This window comes from Polyodon spathula, chromosome 4 (genome assembly GCF_017654505.1).
Source record: "Polyodon spathula isolate WHYD16114869_AA chromosome 4, ASM1765450v1, whole genome shotgun sequence".
In the NCBI taxonomy this organism is placed as follows: domain Eukaryota; kingdom Metazoa; phylum Chordata; class Actinopteri; order Acipenseriformes; family Polyodontidae; genus Polyodon; species Polyodon spathula.
This window is the reverse complement of record NC_054537.1, coordinates 10,227,385-10,249,672: the sequence shown is the minus strand read 5'-3', so window position 1 is coordinate 10,249,672 and position 22,288 is coordinate 10,227,385. Positions and strand designations below refer to the sequence as shown.

Here is a 22,288-nt window from a genome sequence, read left to right as displayed (position 1 = left end):
AAAACGGCCTGTATTATTTTGTGACGTTTCATTGGGCCTCTGCGTGGCCCTTTTACCCAGAATAGGCGGTGTTTGTTCAAAGCAGACAGATTGAGCAACATTTACGTCAGACCCGGAAGTTGACTGTTGGGAAAAACCCTGCAGCACTGCTGACCTAATCTTCTACACTACAGTGTTTGTTTAAATTACAGAACTCTATTGCATTGTCTGATGAGAGCTATTGTTGTTTAGACTTGCTTTCAGCGATTAGATTACAGTTTAAGGAAAGCATGGTGAGCTTTGGGGGTTTGTATTTGTTCAGTGCTTAGCAACTCTGTACGTGGCTCTTTATTCACCGATGTGCCTTTGCTTTTTTGCAGGTGTTTATGACAGAAACTTGACTGGACTAGAGAAGGTTTGGATTCATAATGACGGATGAAAATGGAATCGGAATCAGAATGTGATTCTATTTTAATGACACTGGAAACGGCGTTGATTTTTTTTATTTTTACCTAACATCCGATGGACCATATTTTGACGTTGTCACTGAAGTGAAACTACATCTGAAGCCTTGCATATGATATGACAAGTTAACTTACTGAATTAAAATCCACTTTTGCTTATACATTTCATTTCTTGGAGGGTCAAATGGAGCATTCTGGCTGTGTAAATTTATGCAGCCTTACCAGCACCCTCCCTGTGATCCCCTATCAGAAGCTCACTGACTTGCACTACCTGAGCAGGGGAGGGTTCGGCACGGTGTTCCGAGCTCAGCATTCTGACTGGAGGACTACAGTGGCAATCAAGTGCCTCAAGTTAGACTGTCCTGTCGGAGAAAGGTAGGTGCATTGATTGCACAGTTATTTCCTTGCCATCTGCCTTCTGTCTGCATTAGTTGGGAATCGGCTGCCCCATCTGCACATGTTTGCATGGTCCTGTATTTACCTGTTGTGACAATGGAGCGGCAAAATCAGTTACAATAATAAATACACGATTACTTGTCAAACATGATCTGCCCTAGAAAAAGGCCAAATGTGTCCTGTATTAACATTTGACAGAGAAGTTTAATTCAAGGTGTCGATTAGCTGTTCTCCTGATCTGGGGTCAGATTAGGTCTGTCTCAGGATCAGAATCAATACTGTAGAGACTGAAACAAACCCGGAGTCGCATATTCTGGCAAGAACTAATAGTGGACTACCTTATGAAAGTTAACACCGGGTAGTCCAAGACTAGTGCTAGTCAGATTATGTAAAACCAGCCGCTTAAATGCCCCTGTTTAGATGATTCAAATACAATCAGTACCATCCTTGCCCCACATTTAATTGAGTAACATTTTTTTCTCAGTTTTTGAGCAGGCCTATAAAAAATAAAATCAATATAGAAAAGGAGATTATAGTTTATGTAATGTATGTACCATAACTAAATAAATAAATGAAATAGATACTATTTAGAGTTTATTGGCTGGCCAAAAATCTCTTCTAATATACTGGCTGCTTTTAACTGCTTAGCAATAAAAAATAAAGCAATACAAATGTATTAAGTTCTGGTAGAGAACAAGCTAGTAAAACAAGTTCATTGTAAATCCTGTACAAATCAGGTCCCCACCTACACACACTCATTTCCACTCTTGTCATATGATGCAGGTTCCTGTAATTTCCCCTTTGACTTTTGTGACAGACATGCATAATCATGTAGTGTATACCCCACTGGTTGGACTGCTATTGCAAACTCTTGGAAGTGGGAGCAGCAGAGTTAAATCAGACTGCAGTATGAAAAATAACTGACCCCAGTGTGCACTAGTGTCAGCACACTATGGACTGTGTACTGGTCATCTTGTCTGGATGATTTCAACTGAAGTAATGCATTCACACTGTACTTAACCAATTAAAAAGAAAGAATATGAGCTAGCTCTATACCCTTGTTTACTGTACCACACATGTTATTTCTAGTCAGTACTGGTATACTGTAAAATATTTTAAATGTTAACAAAACGCAGTCACGGTGTAAGTCCTCTCGCACATTCTTTCCAGCATACCTCTAAAGCATTAGCTTTCCAGAGAGAGTGACAACAGATACAATCTGCAGTGCTGCTTCTAAAGCAAAGACCACAGGATTGCAATACATACAGTACACTGGTGTTTTAATACTCCATTTATGGACTTCAATCAAAGTACTGACCTACAACAAAAGTTGTCCACATTATATTGCCAACCTACTAAGAAATGACTGTCATGGTTGTGTTAAATATTGTTTTTGAAGTACACACTTGTGTCTCATACAGAAGTGTGGTATGGTACATGTTTGTTAGTATAATGTAGATAAGATAGTTCAAATGTGTCCTTTTATCTTTGCTCAGGGAAAGAAACAGTCTTTTGAAGGAAGCAGAGGTACTCCATAAAGCCAGGTTTAACTACATTATCCAGATTTTTGGTGTCTGCAATGAACCTGAATTCTTCTGCATTGTGACAGAATATATGAGCAATGGATCGCTGGACCAGCTACTACACGAGGTATTTATTTATTTATTTATTTTGATACATTTAATATGGGGGGGGGGCTCTGTCTCTCCATCCACCTGCCACCATAATATTTTAATTTCAATTCAACATTTAATTGCTAATTCCTATTCCATTCTGTACGCACTGATGACATGTCAGGGTAAGCTAATTTTGCATCATACAGTTAGCTGCAGTTATAAACTCACAGCTGTGTCGGCGGATGCTTGGTACTGGTGTTTTGTTATGTTTCTATTTCCTGTGGTGTAATTTCTGATTCTTTAGGATTTCTCTGACAAACTCACTGTTTGAGTGCTAATGAAATTACTGGTGCATACCCCAAGAACACCCGTAGTGGTCATTTTAAACTGGCGTCATAACAGAAATGTCACTTTTCTCAGGCTTGCTCTCAGACTGTGCTGGTGCTTTAGTAAAGGTGCCAAGAAAAGGGCTTGTAACCAGGAGGTCTCCGGTTCGAATCCCGCCTTCCTCACTGATTCCCTGCAGCTGATGCACAGTTCACACACCCTAGTCTCCTTATATAAAGGCATCCGCTAAAATAAGCAAATAATAAAGAAAAGTGTGACTCATCCCCTTAATATACCATATACCACTGGACGTTTGAGGAGTGGAAGTAGGTCTTATGGACCGATGAGTCAAAATTTGAAATATTTGGGTCCAACCGCCGAGTATTTGTAAGACGCAGAGAGGGTGAGCACATGAGTTCTGCATGTGTGGTTCCCACTGTCAAGCATGGAGGAGGCAGTGTCATGGTCTGGGGTTGCTTTGCTGGTGACAGAGTTGGTGATCTTTACCAAGTCCATCACAAGCTCAACCAGCATGGCTGTCATAGCATACTTTAGAGGCATGCCATTTCATCAGGGTTACGGCTAGTTGGGAGTCCTTCATTCAGCAAGATAATGACCCGAAACGCATCTCAAAGTTGTGCAAGAACTATCTGGCGAAAAAGGAAAGTGAAGGACAAGTCAATCTAATGACCTGGCCTGCCCAGTCTCCAGACCTCAATCTCATAGAACTTGTATGGGACCAACTGGACAGAAGAGTCAAAGCAAAGCTACCCACAAGTGCCCTACATCTCTTCGAATTTCTGCAGAAGAGCTGGGACGACATGTCTGGTGATTTCCTGCTGAAACTTGTTAACCGAATGCCTTGTGTTTGTGAGGCTGTTATTAAGGCAAAGGGTGGCTATTTTGAGGAATCCAAGATTTAGAGACAGTTTTCAATTTTCTTGAACATTGCTTTGATACTCCTTATGTTTTGTATATTGTAACATGTGTTTTCATTTTCAAGTATTTACAGAAATGTATACGACATAAAACATTGTCAATTATGAAAAAAACCTAGTTTCCACCAAGTGTTAGCCATTCAGTTTTCTGCTGAATCAAGCTGCTTTCAAATTATCTTATAAGAAACTTATTTGTGAAAGTTTGAGTCATGCAAGGCGGTACACCAGCACTCACTTACTGGAAGGCACTTAAGATCATGCCTTAACTTGTGATTGCAGCAAAAACCCATTCAAGACATTGCAGCAGAAATACTCTTAGCATAACTGATCTTCTATCTCTGCAGTCAGTTATCTAGCTGTAGGTATGAAGCAGTGGTATTAAGCCCATGTCAAGTGTTTTTTATGGTAGAGTACACTTTGACCATGAAATGACTCGGATAAAACATGGCCATTCTATGGCAGTGTGTCACTTTCTTTTTTTTTTTTTTTAAAGTAATAATGAAAAACAAAATCAACATTCACGATCCATTCACATACAAATTCATACTATCAACATCTGATCCACTGCATATCATTAAAATAGAACCCTTTTGCAGTGTTACATTTTTTTGCTGATAGAAATATGTTAAAAACACCCTGAAGCACAATTAGTTAGATTTTTACAAGATATGCGTTCAAAGAGCCCTACTCTTATTTTCTCAACTGTAGCAGAATTTAGATCCACCATTGTTTTAAGTACATTTAACAGACCCCCCTCAAGCCTAGCTTGATAATTTCCTTTGATTGAACAATTTCACCATGCAGTTTCAGCATGGACTGTTGATGAGTATTTTGCACATTTTCTGTCATAGAAAGAAATCTACCCAAGACTTGCCTGGTCATTGAGACTCCGTATCCTCTATGAAATTGCATTAGGAGTGAATTTTCTACATAATATGACACCACCTTTGTTACATCACGACCTGAAGACTCAGAACATCCTTCTTGATGCTGAATTCCATGTGAAGGTATGTTAATGTTAAGAGATTCTGTGGAGTTTACATACAGTACACACTGCAAAACAAAACAAAACAAAACCCTAGATATCTGTGCAATCAACAGTTAAAGTAAGTTTGAGATGCAGTGCAGTATAGCCTCCAAGTTAGAACCACTACACTTGCAAATTCACCAGTCAACCAAGTACTCTTGAAGTTTGTAACAGAGGACTGGAATTTTACTGGTTAAACATGGCGCTCTAGGCTTTAAAAATAAATAAATAAATGGGTTTCCTTATTACTTCTCAGATTAAAAGTGTTGACCTTTTAGGACAACGGTAAATTAAATCATTGGAAATAATGCAAGTTTCTTTTCAGACTTAAGACTAAGTTTCCTCTATGGGGAGGTTCTTGGTTATATTCAATTGATCGAAATACTGGCAGATCCTAAATCCCCTTATCCTTTACAGAAATGCACTCGAGAGACTTGCATACATTGTCACATGTTTGATGTTTTTATAACCTTGGTACACAAGTTGAAATTATTTCCATGGCAGGATTTAGATCAGTTGAATTAACCGCACAGTCTTCAGTCTGGTGGGTACCTTTTGTGCGTGTGTGTGTATCTGATCCCTGAAGCATCAACAAATATGATTTGAGCTTTATATAGTGTTTAGTTAGAACGAGACAATTATAAATAATTGTAAAAATTGGTCTTCAAATTAAGACATTACAGTTTTAATGTACCTTTTTACTTTTCTGTAGTAGTTAAATAGCCTATAATTTATTTTACTAGTTCATCTTGTGCAATTATTTATTCAACGTGATAGTGAAAAAAGCTCAGCCACAGCTACTGTTAAATTTAGAAATGGGAAGCAAGGCTTTTTAAAGAGGAACTAATCTAATATGTCAGTGAAAAACAGCCAGTTTTGTACTGTGTTTTATGTATTGGGAGTCTACTGAAAATGAGAAAAATATATCATTCCCATGAAGAAAGTGAGATTATAGTTTGGACAGTAGCTATTTCTGTGTTTAAGGAGGAGACTCTGCAATTGCAGTTTACACTTGGGGCATTTCCATGATTTATTGTTCCAAAGTAAAGAATTTATTGTGTTGTGACTGGTGTAAAACATATCCTGTGTTTGTAGTGAAGACTGGTTCAACTCTGCTCATATTCTTCACCATCTTAGCCCTTGGTTTTGTCTGGAGTCCTACTGGAAATCCCCTTACTATTCCCACAGTTAACCAAGCATGGCTGTTCTTACGTGTGTATCCTACTTCCAGGAAAACAAAAAAAACAGACTGTATGTGTAACTGGTGGACAGAATCTGTTATCAGTTATTCCAGCCTGGTGATTGATTAATAATATTAATAATGATTAAGAGCTTTGTCACTTTTCAGTAGAAAACTAGAATGATGTGGTTTTGACAGATTTTATTTATTTATTTATTTATTTATTTTTGTATTTTAAAGCTTTTGTCCCAGGCAAGTTCATTGAGGGTGTACTTTATCTTGCTGCCTGTCAAAATGACATACATTCTGTGATATCATAAATATGTGACTTTGTTAAACCTTAATTACCTCGTTATACTCGGTATAGAACTTTCTCATAGACCAGCCTGTGGGAATTGCTCTTTAACCATGTTGAATGAACCACTAAGTGTAGTTTTAGATCATGTTATTACTTCCAAAAATAAATATTTTGATTTCAGATAGCAGATTTTGGACTTTCAAAATGGCGTCAGCTATCTATTAGTAAAGCATCTGGCTCCAAGCCACCTGAAATGGGAGGGACGGTTATCTACATGCCTCCAGAAGAGTATGAGCCTTCCAGGAACAGGAGGGCAGATGTGAAGCAAGACATGTACAGGTACACGCGGCCTTGAACAGACATTTATTTACAGGGGCTTTGTGTTTTGGTTGTATGACTACACTTGAATAAACATGAATGTATTGAAACAACTAACATATAAACTTCAAGAGGACCGTTAAGAATATTTATGAGATAGTAACAGTTTTACATGTGGTAACTGATTACGATTCGAACGGTGATGGTGTTGACTTGGCTGAGCCTGAGAAAATGGCTCCCTTCTGCCCACCTTGATAAACTGATAATTTTTAGTGTTGTTCATCATGTAGGGATTGAATCAAATACTTCCTTTACAACACTGCACTTGCCCTTATGGAAAGGTAGGAATAAAGATTGAATTGTATTAGAAATTGAAATAAATTATTAAATGTATGCATTTCAACACATAATATGTTACTTGGTTGGCCTGTGCTATCTAATCAAGACATTTGTTGCTCATGATTTAAAATTGAAAACTCTATAGGCCATTATGGAGAACAGACTTCACTGCTGGTGTCATTACTTTTGACAAATTATAGCTTCTGTTTTAATGGGACTGTATTTATTTATTTATTTATTTTGCTTTAACCAGGCTGTTTCTTTTATAATATTTTCTTTTATGTATTTATTTTCATTCAGTTGAACATTACGATCACACAGTTAATGGATTAAAGTTTAGCAAATTAAATGGAATTTGGTTGTTTTTGCTGGAATAGTTAGTAAGCATACACAACAATAGAGGATCTAACACAGAACACAATATAATTTAAAAAAAATAAATAAAAACTGGAGATAAATGAAATAATATATTGTTGTGATTTGTGACAAAAATGTAAAATTGTTTTTACAGACTTTTGTAATTGTTTTTTATTACAGCTATTCAATAATTATGTGGGAAGCCCTATCAAGGAAGATACCATTTGAAGGTAATATCATATAGCATTTTATATTTCATGCTTTCAGTGCCACAACACGCACCAGGTACGTCATCTAAACGTACTTACCCAGTGCCTCTACCAGATACATCAAACTGAAACAAAAAATAAATGACATACCAACTGACTACAAACACTCGAAAGAGTTCACTGGGACGTTCTTATTGAGGTAAAAGGGCCTCTCTTGGTTCAGCTGGTCCAGTTAAGGGTATAAAATAACTTTCAAAGTAGCAGTGTTGTTAGAATATAATAGAAGGGCCTGCTTTTATACTGTTGCTCGTCATTTGCGGTAGCTTTAAAACGATTGGCTTTAAGATTCAACCTCTGTTTCAACAGAGATTGCAAATGAGTTCATTTACTGATCCAGAGTTGAATTTATTAATATGCATCACATTTACAGTATAAATATGTAAGGTTGCATTTGTTTATGTGCTGCAGTTTGACATTGTGACTTAACTGCGTGAGCAGTTTACTGGTTCAAGCTCTAATAAGTGGAATAGCTTTCAGCAGTCAACCACGTGATGGTTTGATTGACCTGCCTGATACAACATGGATTGTGTCCAGCAGGAGTGGACTGCTGTCAATCTAAAACGAAGAAACGCAGTCTTACATCTTTTCAGTGTTTTGGATCCTTTACTTTTGTGTGGTTTTATCATATGCTGCATATTGTTTTGCAACCCATTTGTATTTCTTACACCTTTCATTCCATATAACTGCTGTACTTGATATTTCATTTCTGTTACCCCCACCTCCTTCCCCATGTACTTACCTGATTATATTTATTTCTCATCTCAACTACAAACACATTTACTTTGTAATGATATCGTGTATCTAAGTCATCAGATAGTGTCTATAGTACAGCAGGGGGTACTTAAACAGTCACTGTTTATGTAAAGTCATCTTTCCCCATGACATTGTTAATTTCTTCCAGTAATGCAACTCCCCCACCCCACAAAACCATTCTCTAGTTACTTTTTCAATTACATTTTCATGATATGTGTGTGGCATAGGTTCAGTGAAAACTCTTTGTCTCTTAAAATGGTGTTTAATTATTTACAGAAGCTACAAACCCCATGCAGATCATGTTTAGTGTTTTGAGAGGAAGTCGTCCAGATACCAGCGAAGAGAGTTTGCCGTTTGACATCCCTGGCAGAGACACCTTGATAGAGCTTATGACCAGTGGCTGGGCAACAAATCCAGATGTACGACTCTCCTTCATAAGTACGTTTTTGATTTTTATATTTTACGTATATATCCACCACTAGGCCACCAGAGGTTTATTTAATAATGTCAACATTTAAGTAGCTAGTGGAAGGTCATCAGGGTCGGTGAAGAGGACAGACATAGGATTCTGCATCGACTGAAACAACAACCCAATATCCCAATAACTATTGTTGTTGTAGATCCCACAGCACACCATGATGCAGGGATTGAGTTGCTTATCTTCCCTAACTAAGTGTTGGGGTTTTCCTCAGCCCAGTGACACATGTTCTGTAGTTTGTGGCCCCGTTCAGGTGAAAAATTGCCTCATCTCAGAAGATGATGTTATCTGCCGCATTGGCAGTCTGTTTTTTCATTCGTTCACATAATCACTTTAAGCATGCTGTATCTGCTACTGCTAATGTTTGCACAGAGGTAAATTTGTATGGATGAAACTTACTACGACAAAACATCGTCCATGCAGTTTACCGGCTAGTACCAGCCAGCTGTGCTATTTGTTTTTTCTTATTGACTGTCACGGACTCGCATCTTCAGATCCCAAAACGTTCCTAGTTCCAACTTCAACAATTGTCTCTTGAAATCTGCTACGCTTCCAGTCTGAAGGAATCGTTCCACTAATTTCTCGGTGATTGGTCTTGGAATTGTGCCTTGAAGGTGCTTGCTAGCAAGAGCATTAGGTATTGTAGCACTGTTAGCTCAATTTTTCGCAAAATGAGCTCCGTGCAACCTGAAAGTGTAAGCTGTGAATACAGAGGAACTAATAATCCAGCCTCTTTATGCCTGAACAACTCTCTGGTGGCTTGCTGTGGAACTCAAAATATAGTTCTAGGTATAGCATTGATTTACAGTGGTATTCATTAATACACTTTATTTAAAAATCTTCTTGAACTTATTGTAGGCTTGCTCCTCACAAAATACTGTAATAAATTGCTCACTTGTCAGTGTTTCATTTATTTTTGCGCCAGGGTCATTAAACTATGTTAACTGTGTACCAAGTTACAGGGGCTTTGCTACTTGATGTAAATGTGGCTAGGGTGGAGATTTCCAAGCTAATGATAATCGCAGCAAATGAAACAGGGGTGTCAGTCTTTGTACTTGACAGTCTTCATACAGATTTTAGAGCAGAAATAAAATAAAAAAAAAAACTTAATTTTTGACCCAGACCTCTCATTTGAGGCACACATTTAAGAAACATTGCCAGATTGAGAGGTATTTTTTCCAGACAGGAAGCTGAGCGATTTGATGCTGCTTTTATATCGTCAAGAATTGATGATTGTAATGGTGTTTTAATTGGTATTGGTAGCAATGTGATATCTCATCTGCAACTTTTACAAAATGCTACTGCAAGAGTTTTAACTGGTACTAAGAGATGAGTTCATATCACTCTTTTGCTGGCATCTCTACAGTGGCTTCCTGTCTGATTTAGGCTAGATTTTACAGTGTTGTTATTAACTTGTAAGGCTCTAAATGGTCTTGCTCCATCTTACCTTAAAGATCTGTTAACATCATACGTCCCCAGTCGGTCACTCTGATCTGAGGATGCCAGGATACTTTCTATACCCATTATTCAGAAGAAAAAAAAACTCAGATTCTACATGCTTCAGCTGTAGTGAACCGAAATTATGGAATGACTGCCCAGTACTGTAAGTGAAGCTCCCTCGGTAGATGTTTTTAAATATCGATTAAAAACACATTTTTATAGTCTGGCATATCCAGTTATCTAAAATGATATTCTCTCGCCTCTATATGACATATTTTACTATTTTTACTTTTAAGCATTATTTGACTTTTATTAATTTGAAATACTTTAAACAATTTTATGGGTATTCTTGTTATTACAATTACTGTTTTTTTTTTTTTTTTTTTTTTTTTTCTTCATGTAAAGCACTTTGTGGCGACCCTCATTGAAAGGCAGTTTAAAAAAATAAAGATTGATTGATTGATTGATTGAATCACATACTATATATATATATATATATATATATATATATATATATATATATATATATATATATATATATATATATATATATATATATATATATATATATATTGTAATGAAGTGTGGGGCATTGTGGTCGAGGGACAATATTTTGGGCCACGGATTATGCACAGTCTGTACCCGTTTTAAGGAAATGTAGTCTTGCCGGTCTGGCACAGCAGGACTTCAATTCCCAGGAGGCCATGTTAGACGGCATAATTGGACAAGGTGATTGTGTAATTGATTCAACAGCTGCCATCAATTAAACAATTGGGAGCCTTTTAAAAAGGGCAGGGTCAAATGGTTGAGGAGAGTTGGAGAATGAGCTGGGTGAAGGAAAAGAGTCTTTTTAACAAGGTAGGACTTAAGAGTCCTGGTATTTGGAGCCGGTAAGCAGCTTAGCTGCCCGGACTGTTAGTTAGGGAAACTTGCTGTTATAGTTAGTACTCTGTTAAAGAGTTAGGCTTTTGTTTGTTTATTTTGGATGTTTTGTTGAAGCACTGTAAATAATAAACACACAGGTACCATCCTGTTTAACTTGCATTCTGGGAAGTTTGACTTTCTTTTATGCTAGAGGACAGTGTAAAAAGTCTGGAGAAGTGACAAACACACCAAACCTTTCCAGAGTTGTCGTACATGGTGGAGAATGTGGGTAGCATAGTAGTTGTCTGTGCATAAAAGAAAAACTTTAGGAATATGGAGGAGTGCCTCAAGGCCCTGCTGCAGGGCATGGCAGCGCTGTAACAAGTGGCTGCAGCACAACAAGATGCAAACTGGTTACTTCGGGAAGAGCAGCGACGTACTGCACTTCAGACCCAACAGGAACTAAAAGTGCTGACCCAGAAGCTGGACGAGATGACCAGGGAGGCACGGCATCCCTCTGCATCAATCAGGGCTAGTCAATATGTACAAAAAATGACTAACACCGATGATGTGGAGGCATTTTTAATGGCTTTTGAGCGGACCGCAGAGACAGACCGGTGGCCGTTGGAACAGTGGACTGGCTTGCTGGCCCCATTTCTAAGTGGGGAGTCTCAGAAGGCAGATTACGACCTAGACCAAGCCCAAGCTAATGACTACGCTAAACTCAAGGCAGAGATACTGGCTCGGTTAAGAGTTACCACTGCTATATATAGTTTGCTATGGATACTAGTAGTTCCGTAATCTCAGCTCACCTAATCAGAAACAACTCAAACTGAAAGTAGTGTAATTAACATGTTTCATGATGTTCAAAAGATGAACCCCAGTCAAAAAAAGGCAAGTGATTTATTATGGTATTATGTGAGGCCCTGAAAAATAAACGCCAAAAAGGAGAAAGCTTAATTATACTGTACTGGTACAATACATTGTAATAGAGACTGATAAATACTAGAATAACCATTTCTTTTTTTGTTTTGTTTTTTGCAGAGTGTTTAATCGAACTAGAACCTATGGTACGAATGTTTGATGAAATAGATGTGCTTGAAGCAGTGCTGGAAGTAAAGAAATCCAAAGTAAGAATCAGTGTTTGTATTGCAAAATCAAATTACCAAGTCTTGTTTTGATCAGTTCTGATTCAAACAGTAGAAAAGTATTATCCAGCCCTGGTTACACTTGGTAGCCGTCAAGCTGCATGGTGGGATTTTCTTCTTGTTTTTCTTAAGGTGTCGTGGAATATTTATTTAAATTTGGTTAAACCCTTGCTATTGTCCTGTCTTCACCTTTAAAACATATCCCAGAGTACAGCAATATAAGGCAGACCTCGTGTGTCCCTTACAATGTCCCTTACAGATCCTGTTGTCTTTCATTTTAATTATCAGGAAGGCAAAGCATAGAGAGTTCTCTGTCCATTTAAAGTAGGAATGGGGAAAGTGTGGAGCAACACAAAGGTGAAGTCTGCTCTACAGTGTGGTACCTTCACCCTCTGCACTGGATCAAGACAGAAAATAGACATGCACAAACTAAATAATGCTAAACCATATAAATCTGTGACTGTTTACATCGTGCAAAGAATAAGTAAAACCTCTCTTTGTCTGTTTTCAGTTAGTCAGTGGATCACGTTATTCATCAAGTTCAACTTCTGAGAAGTGTCAAAAAGGACAGAAAACTCTGAATGTAATGAAAAACATCCCTCCTTGGCAGGTAAGACAATGTGTGTAATATTTAAATATTGTTACAATGTACCTGTTCTGTTCTTATCACGTTATTGTAGCAAGAACACAATGCACTTGTAGAGCATACTACAATAATCTAGATAAGTTGTGGCTAAACTACAGTCCATTATATCATACAAAACAGTCATGTGTATACATTCACAGACATGCATTCCTTAAGATATATTTAAAGGAATAATAAGCAAGCCTTTTAAAAAAAAAAAAAGTTCACTTCTGTGCAGCGGGTGTTAAAACCCTGTACGGGGATCCTGTGTGCGTTCGAGAGGGAGTAGAGCGAATAGAGTGTGAGCCTTTGGAGTCGTCCTAGTAAAGTACACAGCTGTTTTAAGACCCTCCCAAATGTCTTGCTGAACTTTCTGGACGGCATGTTTAATTGTTCTGTACGTACTGTTACAAAGTTTCTCATGTTTTGTGTTGTAGGATGACAGCTCTGCCTCGTGGTCCTGTTCAGAAGAAGCTGGCTTTTCACAGCCCCAGTTCCTGACTGTCAGCTGTGCTCCTCCTTCTAACATCAGTCCTTCCAAAGGCAAGTTTTACTATATAAGCAGACCCCTCTGTGGCACACATCATTGAATGTGGTATCCTAAAAACAACTTTCATACATAGGTAACCTGTGTTACCACAGGTGATCTCAAATGCCAGATTTCGATTTTTGTTGTGAGGATAGTTGAGCAATCTATAGGTTTCACTATATTGTACATTACAAAGTCAGTTGTTTTTTGGTTTGTTTTTATTTTTATTAGGGCTGTCAGTTAAGCCTCCAAATAGCAATCAATTAATTGGGCACACAAAGTCGTTCAAAAAAAGATAGAGTATTGTACCACCCACATACGTTCTCACTCCATGCCTCTCCCCCCAACGTGATTACACAGTGTAACAAATTATTTTTATTTTTTTGGTTCCTGGGTAGTAAGTGTTATTTCCTAATTGCTTATGCCTCAAAAGTATAGAAAATGGCTATTATTCCCCACAAACTTTGCTTTTGTGACCAGGACAGTGATGTTTTGAAATTTACCTATTTTCCAGAACATTCCAGATAGATTCAGTGCTGAGTAAACTTGGAGTAACTTCTAGAACTTTCCAGTAATATAAATAGTAGTATAAATAGAGGGGCGTTAAGCCCACCAGTTCAGTTTAGTTCCAGCTGCCAAAGTGGATACATATCTGAGATGGCATCAAGAGGCTGCAAGCATCCGGCAGACGCATTTTGCTATGTCTGCGGCCAATTTATCAAGACAAGAGCGAAAAAGTACTCATCTGCTAAGATGTGTGAGGCCTACAAGGCATATTTCGGCATGCCTGTCGGAGATCAAGACAAACCCTGGGCACCTCATTTCACCTGCGAGCACTGCAAAAAAACTCTGGAAGGTAAGATGGACAATTGTTGCTCGGAATTTTATGTTATAAAATTTGTTAATTTTTAAAATTGTAAAAGTTTTTAATTTTAAAATGTTTTACAATTTTCAATGTTATTGAAAAAATATATATGAAAAATGTTGTGAAAATCTCTTACATTTATTTCACCCATGACTAATGTGTATTTTTGTAGGATGGTACAGAGGGGAAAAGACAACCATGAAGTTCGCTATCCCAAGAATTTGGTGGGAACCCACTGACCACTCAAGCAACTGCTACTTCTGCATGGTGGACCCTTCCAAACGTCAGGCTGGCAAGAATGCACCTGCTATCACGTATCCGGACCTTCCTTCATCCATCGCCCCAGTGCCACACTGCCATGAACTCCCCGTACCCACTCCTCCGGAGAGAGAGCAGCCGTCTTTAGAACAGAGCAGCAAGTCAGAGAGCGAGGAAGACGTTGTAGATCCAGATGACAATTTCAGAGGTGGAGCTGAGGAGAGAAACCCATACTACCCCAACCAAAAAGACCTCAACGACTTGATTAGAGATCTTGGTCTCACCAAGTCCAATGCCGAGCTTTTGACGTCTGGGCTCAAGTAGTGGAACTTGTTGGATGAAAGCAAGTCGCAGATCAGAGGAAGCATCACCAACCTTTTTCTAGCTTCTTCACCCGTCAAGATGGGCTCTGCTTCTGCCACAATGTGACCAGTCTGTTCAAGGCAATCAGAATCACCTGTAACTAGAATGAGTGGTGCCTCTTCATTGACAGCTCATCCAGGAGCCTCAAAGCCGTGCTGCTCCATAATGGTAACAAGTACCCGTCTCTTCCCCTGGCTCACTCGGTGTACCTCAAAGAGGATTACAACAGCATCAAGACCTTGCTGGACGCCTTGAAGTATGATGAGTACGGCTGGGAGGTCATAGGAGACTTCAAAATGGTGGCATTCCTGATGGGTCTCCAAGGCGGTTTTACCAAGTTTCCCTGCTATCTTTGCCTTTGGGACAGCAGGGACACCAAGGCGCACTACCACAGGCGGGACTGGCCACAGCGGACTGAGTTCTCTGTGGGGAGGAACAACGTCAAATGGGAGTCACTGGTGGACCCCCGGAAGGTGCTGATGCTACCACTGCACATCAAATGAAACAATTTGTCAGAGCTCTAGATAAGGAGTCGGCAGCCTTCAAGTACCTTCAAGACTTCTTCCCTAAGCTGTCTGAGGCAAAGGTCGAAGCCGGTGTCTTCGTCAGGCCACAGATAAAGAAGATTCTGGAGTGCAATGAATTCCCCAAGAAGCTCACTAGTAAGGAGAAAGCGACTTGGAACAGCTTTGTCGCAGTGGTTCGGGGCTTCCTGGGCAATCGCAAGGCCGAAAACTATGTGGAGCTGGTTGAGACTCTGGTGAGGAACTACGGCACAGTGGGCTGTAGGATGTCCCTCAAAGTCCATATCCTTGATGCTCATCTTGGTAAATTCAAGGAGAACATGGGAACGTACTCGGAGGAGCAAGGCGAGCGCTTCCACCAGGATATACTGGACTTTGAACGCCGCTACCAAGGACAGTATAACAAGAACATGATGGGAGACTACATTTGGGGCTGATTCGTAAAAGTGATTTACAGTATAATCGTAAATCTCGAAAAACTACTCACTTCTAAATCTTTTGTAGTCATTTTTGTATTACTTTAGTATAAATACATGTTAATTTGGATTCATATGTTGTTTTTTTCTGACTTTATGTGAACGAAAAGACACAGATTCGCCCGTTTTCTCATTGGAAATAGGTAAATTTCAAAATATCACTGTCCTGGTCACAAAAGCAAAGTTTGTGGGGAATAATAGCCATTTTCTATACTTTTGAGGCATAATCAATTAGGAAATAACACTTACTACCCAGGAACAAAAATTGTGTTACATAGTGTTATTTTAATGTCGTTGTTGCTATAAGTAAAAGCTAGTCCACAACAATGGTGTCAAGGGATAATTACACCTTGGTAGCGTCAGGAGAACAACAAGACTAAAGCAAGTTTAACATACTACAGGAGTGTTACTAAAATATTTATTCCAAACAGATTACAGTACTTTGGAATGTAATCTTTATAAACTAGACATGAGTTTATGAAAACAGCTGCAGCATCACGCATTGCAACTTGTTAATATTGTACCACCAAACCTTCACTATCTGTGAAACGCACAATGCGATATAGCAGTTCATTTTCAAACTCCAAAGAAGCACAAACTATATACAGTCAGTTTTCTTCAATGTGCACAATTTATTTACAGGCTGTTTGCCAGGAATACAAGCCTGTCATCCTGCTCTGGATTCAAGGCAGTGTGCTTTTTGGTTTGTTACATCGAATACACAGAGAGGCGTACTTACAAAGCACTTTCCAAACATTCGCTGATAGGATGGGACCAGCAAATCAGATGCTAGTTAACACAAGCAGGAAAAGAGCACACCCGCTGCTTGTATCACACGAATACTGTAAATAGTAAGGCTGGCCGTTCGGTGCATTTTCATTGATAAACTTAAATGTTATTAGCTATGCACATTACAAAAATGTAATTATTGCTTATATAGAGGAATGGAATCGATCGAAAAATCGCAGCCCTAATTGTGACACACATTTTGTTAAAAACAATGAAGTTTACGCAGTAAGCACCGTTTCATCACATACATCCTGGCTTGGCTTATTCAGCAAGGTCTAACCTTGATTCAGGCATACAGAAATAATGTGGTTAGTTTGAATGGTTACGGGCCGTTCAGCCATGTTAAGTATTTGTCCTGTTTTATCACTTGCAGTACAATTAAATTATTGACACATACAAAAATGCTGTTTAAGTTGCTTCTCTATTGAGATTATGTAATATATACACACACTACGTACTTTAATATCACACGCCGAACTTCAGATTTTGTTATGATATATACATTTTAAGAGTTGCTTGATCATTACCTTCTCATCCCCTCATTTTTTTCATTAACAGATTTGCAAGAGTCTTCAAATGATTCGTATTCAAAAAAGATGGATTTTAAAGAGAATTATAATTATAACATACCAGTGCAATCAGGTAGTGAACTTTTACAATATTGCTTCATTTTTCTATCATGCCAAACAGACAGAAAATCTCTTGTCTTTCCACATTTGTTTTCATTCATTGTATCAAATATTAAGGACTTTGCTTTATGAGACATTTATGACACTTTGTGTGCCAGAGACTTTATAAAAACAGTTAACAGAAATATAAACTATTTAAAAAAATAATAATAAAAAACATACACCACAACACGTAGAAGCCCTTAATTAACACCATAGGATTTGAACTACAAGTTTGAACCACAGTTTTTTTTTTTTTTTAATTTAGAAATAAATGTTACTGTAAATCTTAGAGAATAGCTTGTATAGAGCCAAATGTGTATGTGTGTGTGTGTGTGAATTTAAATTTTGTCTATTGGTTTTTAATACATTTTCTCTATTATAGGGCACATCCATCTGAATCCTCTATCAAATATCCCGGCTGCAGGGCAAGATCTGCCCATGACTTTGATTGCCCCAAGTTTCGAGGAGAACATGCCTAATCAGCAGATTTACCAAAGTGCCAGAGCACAGTCAGGCTTCAACATCCCTTGCAAACCGTCTGTCCCTGAGTCTGAATGTTCAGACCAGCTTAGTAAAATGACAGTGCAACCCAGCCCCACAGGTATGTAATCTGAATGATTTATACTAGTAATGCACTTCGATAGTTAACCGGAGGATGAATTTGAAGAGGCAAATGTAATGATGTGCACTATGTTCCGTCAAGGTTTAGCAGCAAAATTAAAGCAAATACCAGTTACCAAAATAGATGAAGCCACAATACTACTGGACCATCGGGTCTTTTTTAATGATCAAAATGTCAGCTGATCTAAATCATAATTTTCATAAGTTTAAAAGCAGGAAAAAAATACCCACACTGTTTAAAAAAATACTTGTGAACCAATTTAACTGGAAATGAATCCTTCAACAAAATTGTATGTTTGCAGTCAAGAAAACCTTGCACAACATTTGCAAACCTCAGTCATGCGAAGCAGGGATTTTCAAAAGTTGTCAGTTTAAGATAGCTTTTTAAGAGGTTACGTGGCTCAGGAATGCTTTTACTAGAATGTCTGTACTTTCAAAATCCGTAATCGATCCTGGATTGTTCTTTTCTTAATGCTATTCATGGCTTCTTCCTTAAAGTGCTTTTGTATGAGATTGTTCAGTGCCATGTGAATCGGTGGTCTTTTGAATTTTTTGATTTACCAAATACCATGTCTGATTTGCTTGACCAGTATGTAGATTTATATTGAAGACAAGTGTGTATGGCAGTGGAATTGTGTGAGTATGTAAAAAGGATTTGAAGACAGGTTTGCATTGAGAAAAAAAGTGGTTACTTACCTTATGTGAAAGAAAGTGTTGGTAATAAGGTATGTTCCTTTTTGTTTTAGTTTTTATTCCAGAGTATGCACAGCCAGGAGTAGCGCATCAGTGGATCCAAGCCAGAAGAGAAGATGTTGTTACACAGATGACTGAGGCTTGTATTAACCAGTCTCTGGATGCACTTCTCTCCAGAGAGCTCCTAATGAGAGAGGACTACGAACTCATTACCACCCAGTCAACAAGAACTGCTAAAGTCAGGAAGCTGCTTGATATTTGTGACAGCCAGGGAGAGGACTTTGCAAGAATCATTGTTCAGAAACTAAAGGATAATAAGCAAATGGGACTACAGCCTTACCCAGACGTGTCACCTACCATTTTCGGTGCATCTTCATTGACCTTCGAGAACCGGAAAAATTTTTAACGTTTCATCCTGTTTTTCAGTGCATATGATATTGGATTGCCTTCTTCAAAAGAATGTGTTCTCAATAATTCTGTGTAAGTGGAGGTGTATTTATAAGTATTGAAACTCATTACAGTGATCTTGAAGAGACTAAGAATTGGACCTTGTTATGCAGGATTCTGTCATAATAAAAGTAAAGACCAAACTCTTACTCTGCAAAACTTTTTATTTGATTGTAAGTCTGAAATGTCCGCCGCTCTGAAAATTAGTTTTCGATGGTTTTAATAAATGTGTACACCTCCTATCTACAGCCTTAATCTGGCAAATAATACAGCGATACAGCCCAGTAATGCAATACTCCTATGGTTATGGTTTTAAAGGCTTTAAAATCGTACTACATAGGAAAATTGAAAATTTATCTTCCTATTCAAAGTGTAACTGTAGCAAAAAACACAGACATAAAAGGAACAGCTGGGTTAACATAGTGTTTGATTCAATTTTTTTAAATTCTTTTTTTAATTATTTTATCATTTGTGCTGTTTGCTAGTCAGTTGGCATCCTTTGGCTTTAAAACAAACTTTGTTTTGTTTAAAACTAAAATGTTCCTGTTAAAATTGCTCGTACTTGCTTTGAAGTCTGCCTCGCCTCTGTCTGGATGCATTTGTTGTCGCAGTTGTTTTTCCTTCTCCATGAGCAGCACATCGTTTATGGAGTGCTTTATCATCTTCAGATATGCGTACGATACATCTGTTTGTATTGCTCTGCTGTCTTTCACCTCCTTTTCAAACTGTTGGATTTTTTTTCTTGGCCTTTAATTTTTTTTTTGTACTTGGCTACCAATTTGCCGGTACGGTATTCCTGTTGCCGAATATGATGCCGATGTCAAAAATTACTTCAAATGTTTTCTTTTTGAAAGTGTAACATGTTTGCGTTTCCCAGTCCTTACCATTTCAGTAGGTTAACGTTGCGCTTTTCTAAACTGGTTTCTGGTTGCATTGTGACTGGTTGGAAACTTGCAGGTAAAACTGGGCTGTTCGTCTGAGCGGTCAGTTCATAAGTGTGGTGTTTGTGACTCTGATCTTCTACTGTAGCTGAATCCGTTCCTAAACAGATTCAAAATCAGGGGGGGGGTGGGGGGGTAAGGGTTAGGCTATTCCTCTTCCACCTTTAGAAACTGCTTCCATGATAAAGTACTTCTCAATAGACATGTATCCTATAGTTCCAAAAATGGCTTTTCAAGGTTGTGAAAAACTTTGACACAAGGAAGTTACTTGAGGAGATGTTTCCTTTTCAGTGGCGTGTGTTTTGGCTGTGTTTTGGTATCTGAATATCCTGATATATTCTGTGCTGTGTCGTGCAAACCTGTGCTTCTGAATAATACCGTTTGTAGAAGTCATTTGTGTTACATCATGACCGTTATCAACGTGCCATATTCAAGAATGGATATACAGTATGGCAAACTTCTTTTTTTTTTTTTCAGGATTTTTTGAGCAGTTGGTGCAAAATAAAATGAAATACAAACTTTCAGTGCATATTTTGTACTTCTCAGTTTGTGCTTTTACTACACCTGCTGTACTCGCAGTACACTGGGGGGGTGAACTATAAAAATACATTTAAACTGTATACGCCAAATGTAAGAGATTCTAGAAATATTTTTGTGTGTATCAAGTTAATTTTAATGCTAGGGTTTGTTGTACACTGCTTTGCCCAGATTTGTGGTGTGTGTGTGATCAGTAAGCCTCTACAGCATGTAGTAGTTTATGTATAAGTGCTAACAATGAAGCCTAGGGTATTTCCTGGGGATTCATTAACTAAGAAAGAGAGCTGTGATCAAAAGGTTAAGTGTACGAATATATATATATATATATATATATATATATATGTATATTATATATATAATATATATATCTATATATATATTATTTAAAGACTGTCGTTTTATCTGCATTCTTTATTAGTTTCATAAGATGCAAATGTTGAAATAAACACAAAGTTTTAACTTCAAACTAGTAAATGCTGCTAATTGTCAAGACATTTATTTATTTATTTTAAATAAAGCCGGTCATACACAGTATCATTCACACTGCATTTATACAAGAAACAGCATACCGTACACCTTGGAAGAAAAGCACTGAGCTTGCTGTGAGCACTGTAGCAAGTCTTTTGAAGTAATTGTTTGTAATGTCATGCAGTACCATACTATAGGGTGGTGACTGTGAGGAAAAGGGTGTAGAATGGAAGATTGTTGTCATGCTTGTCTAACTGCTGTAAGGAGATCCAGTAGACATCTTTGTGAGCAGCTCAGAGTAACATTGGGTCCTGTTTTATTTTACATGCCAATGTAACTCTCATACAATTCCTGACTTTTTAAGTGAAATATGGAAATACTGTCTGAAAATAACAGCTGGCTAGAGCTGTTGATCATAGGGAATCATGATGATATGAACAACTGTTTGCAAAACACCAAGAGTAACACTTGAATCTCAATGTATGTTTAATTGGTAAAAAAATGTTAATATGAAAGTTCAAATATCTCCCAAAAATGCATTAGTTACACTACCCCGGCCTAAACACTGCCAACCACAGTGCAGACCTCTGCTCTAGTTCCTCGTTCGTACAGCAAGTCTGCTCTTGTCAATTACATCCAGGTTGAAACCCCTGTATAGGCTCATTCCTGTTGATTCACTGCCATCTGCAAGATCCGTGGAAAGTGTCGGTAGCATTCAGCAGCTGAAATGACAACTTGATAAGTTTGTCTTGATAATAAAGTGTGTTGTGTTTTTTTTTTTTAGTATGCAAGTGGCAGCTGTCTTGAAATATGCCTGTTTTGTTTTATACACCTCCAGTAATATTAAGAGCAAGGAAAACGTGTCATTTAACCTTTAAAAATTCTAAATCGACGTCTGAATCTACAAACGGGGTCTTCCGAATAAATATAGAAAGTCCAAGCCAGAGGAGTAATGAGTTTGTTTACTGTGATTCGAAAACACTATCTGTGTTGCATCATAAACTGATTAGTTTTGCCACTTCACGGAAGTGAAACCTGATAACAGTTTGGCTGAAATGAAGTGATAGTTGTGTGTGTTGGTTTTTCCAAGCAATAAAACTAGTTGATAATGCTGAGCTATGCAAAAAGGCTGAAGACTAACAAATACTATATTGTTGTATTTACATATTTTAATTATTAAAAATGTGATTTACAGCTAACTGTGGTGAGAAGTTCTCAAACCAATATCGGTGTACAGGATACTAACTTCCTTGGTTACAGCTACCAAAATAGAAGGCACACTAGACAGTA

The 22,288-nt window shown here is 38.0% G+C and overlaps 1 protein-coding gene across 3 annotated transcripts; it reads left to right on the top strand.

Annotated features, from left to right (window-relative positions):
* Window positions 1-120: 120 nt before the first annotated feature.
* LOC121314155 (receptor-interacting serine/threonine-protein kinase 2-like) lies at window positions 121-20,830 on the top strand. 3 transcript variants are annotated; one of them, XM_041247147.1, is made up of 13 exons: window positions 123-272; window positions 360-818; window positions 2,336-2,489; window positions 4,572-4,727; window positions 6,407-6,564; window positions 7,420-7,469; window positions 8,538-8,699; window positions 12,088-12,173; window positions 12,703-12,801; window positions 13,254-13,359; window positions 17,179-17,262; window positions 17,674-17,892; window positions 18,659-20,830. In XM_041247147.1, exons 2-13 carry the CDS (start codon window positions 628-630, stop codon window positions 19,009-19,011), a joined length of 1,818 nt encoding a protein of 605 aa, XP_041103081.1. In that variant the 5' UTR covers window positions 123-272; window positions 360-627; the 3' UTR covers window positions 19,012-20,830. The 3 variants fall into 3 exon arrangements, with proteins under 3 accessions (XP_041103082.1, XP_041103081.1, XP_041103083.1); XM_041247148.1 differs by lacking the exon at window positions 17,179-17,262 and having other exon boundaries at window positions 121-272; XM_041247149.1 differs by lacking the exons at window positions 123-272; window positions 360-818 and having other exon boundaries at window positions 2,401-2,489; window positions 4,576-4,727.
* The last annotated feature ends 1,458 nt before the right edge of the window (window positions 20,831-22,288 follow it).

Bases quoted from the DNA above. Each gene is read 5' to 3' on its own strand.
- LOC121314155 (XM_041247147.1), top strand. From the start codon at position 628: ATGGAGCATTCTGGCTGTGTAAATTTATGCAGCCTTACCAGCACCCTC. The intron at 6,565-7,419 runs GTACACGCGGCC...TTTTTATTACAG, and splicing joins GTGAAGCAAGACATGTACAG to CTATTCAATAATTATGTGGG. The intron at 12,802-13,253 runs GTAAGACAATGT...TTTGTGTTGTAG, and splicing joins AAAACATCCCTCCTTGGCAG to GATGACAGCTCTGCCTCGTG.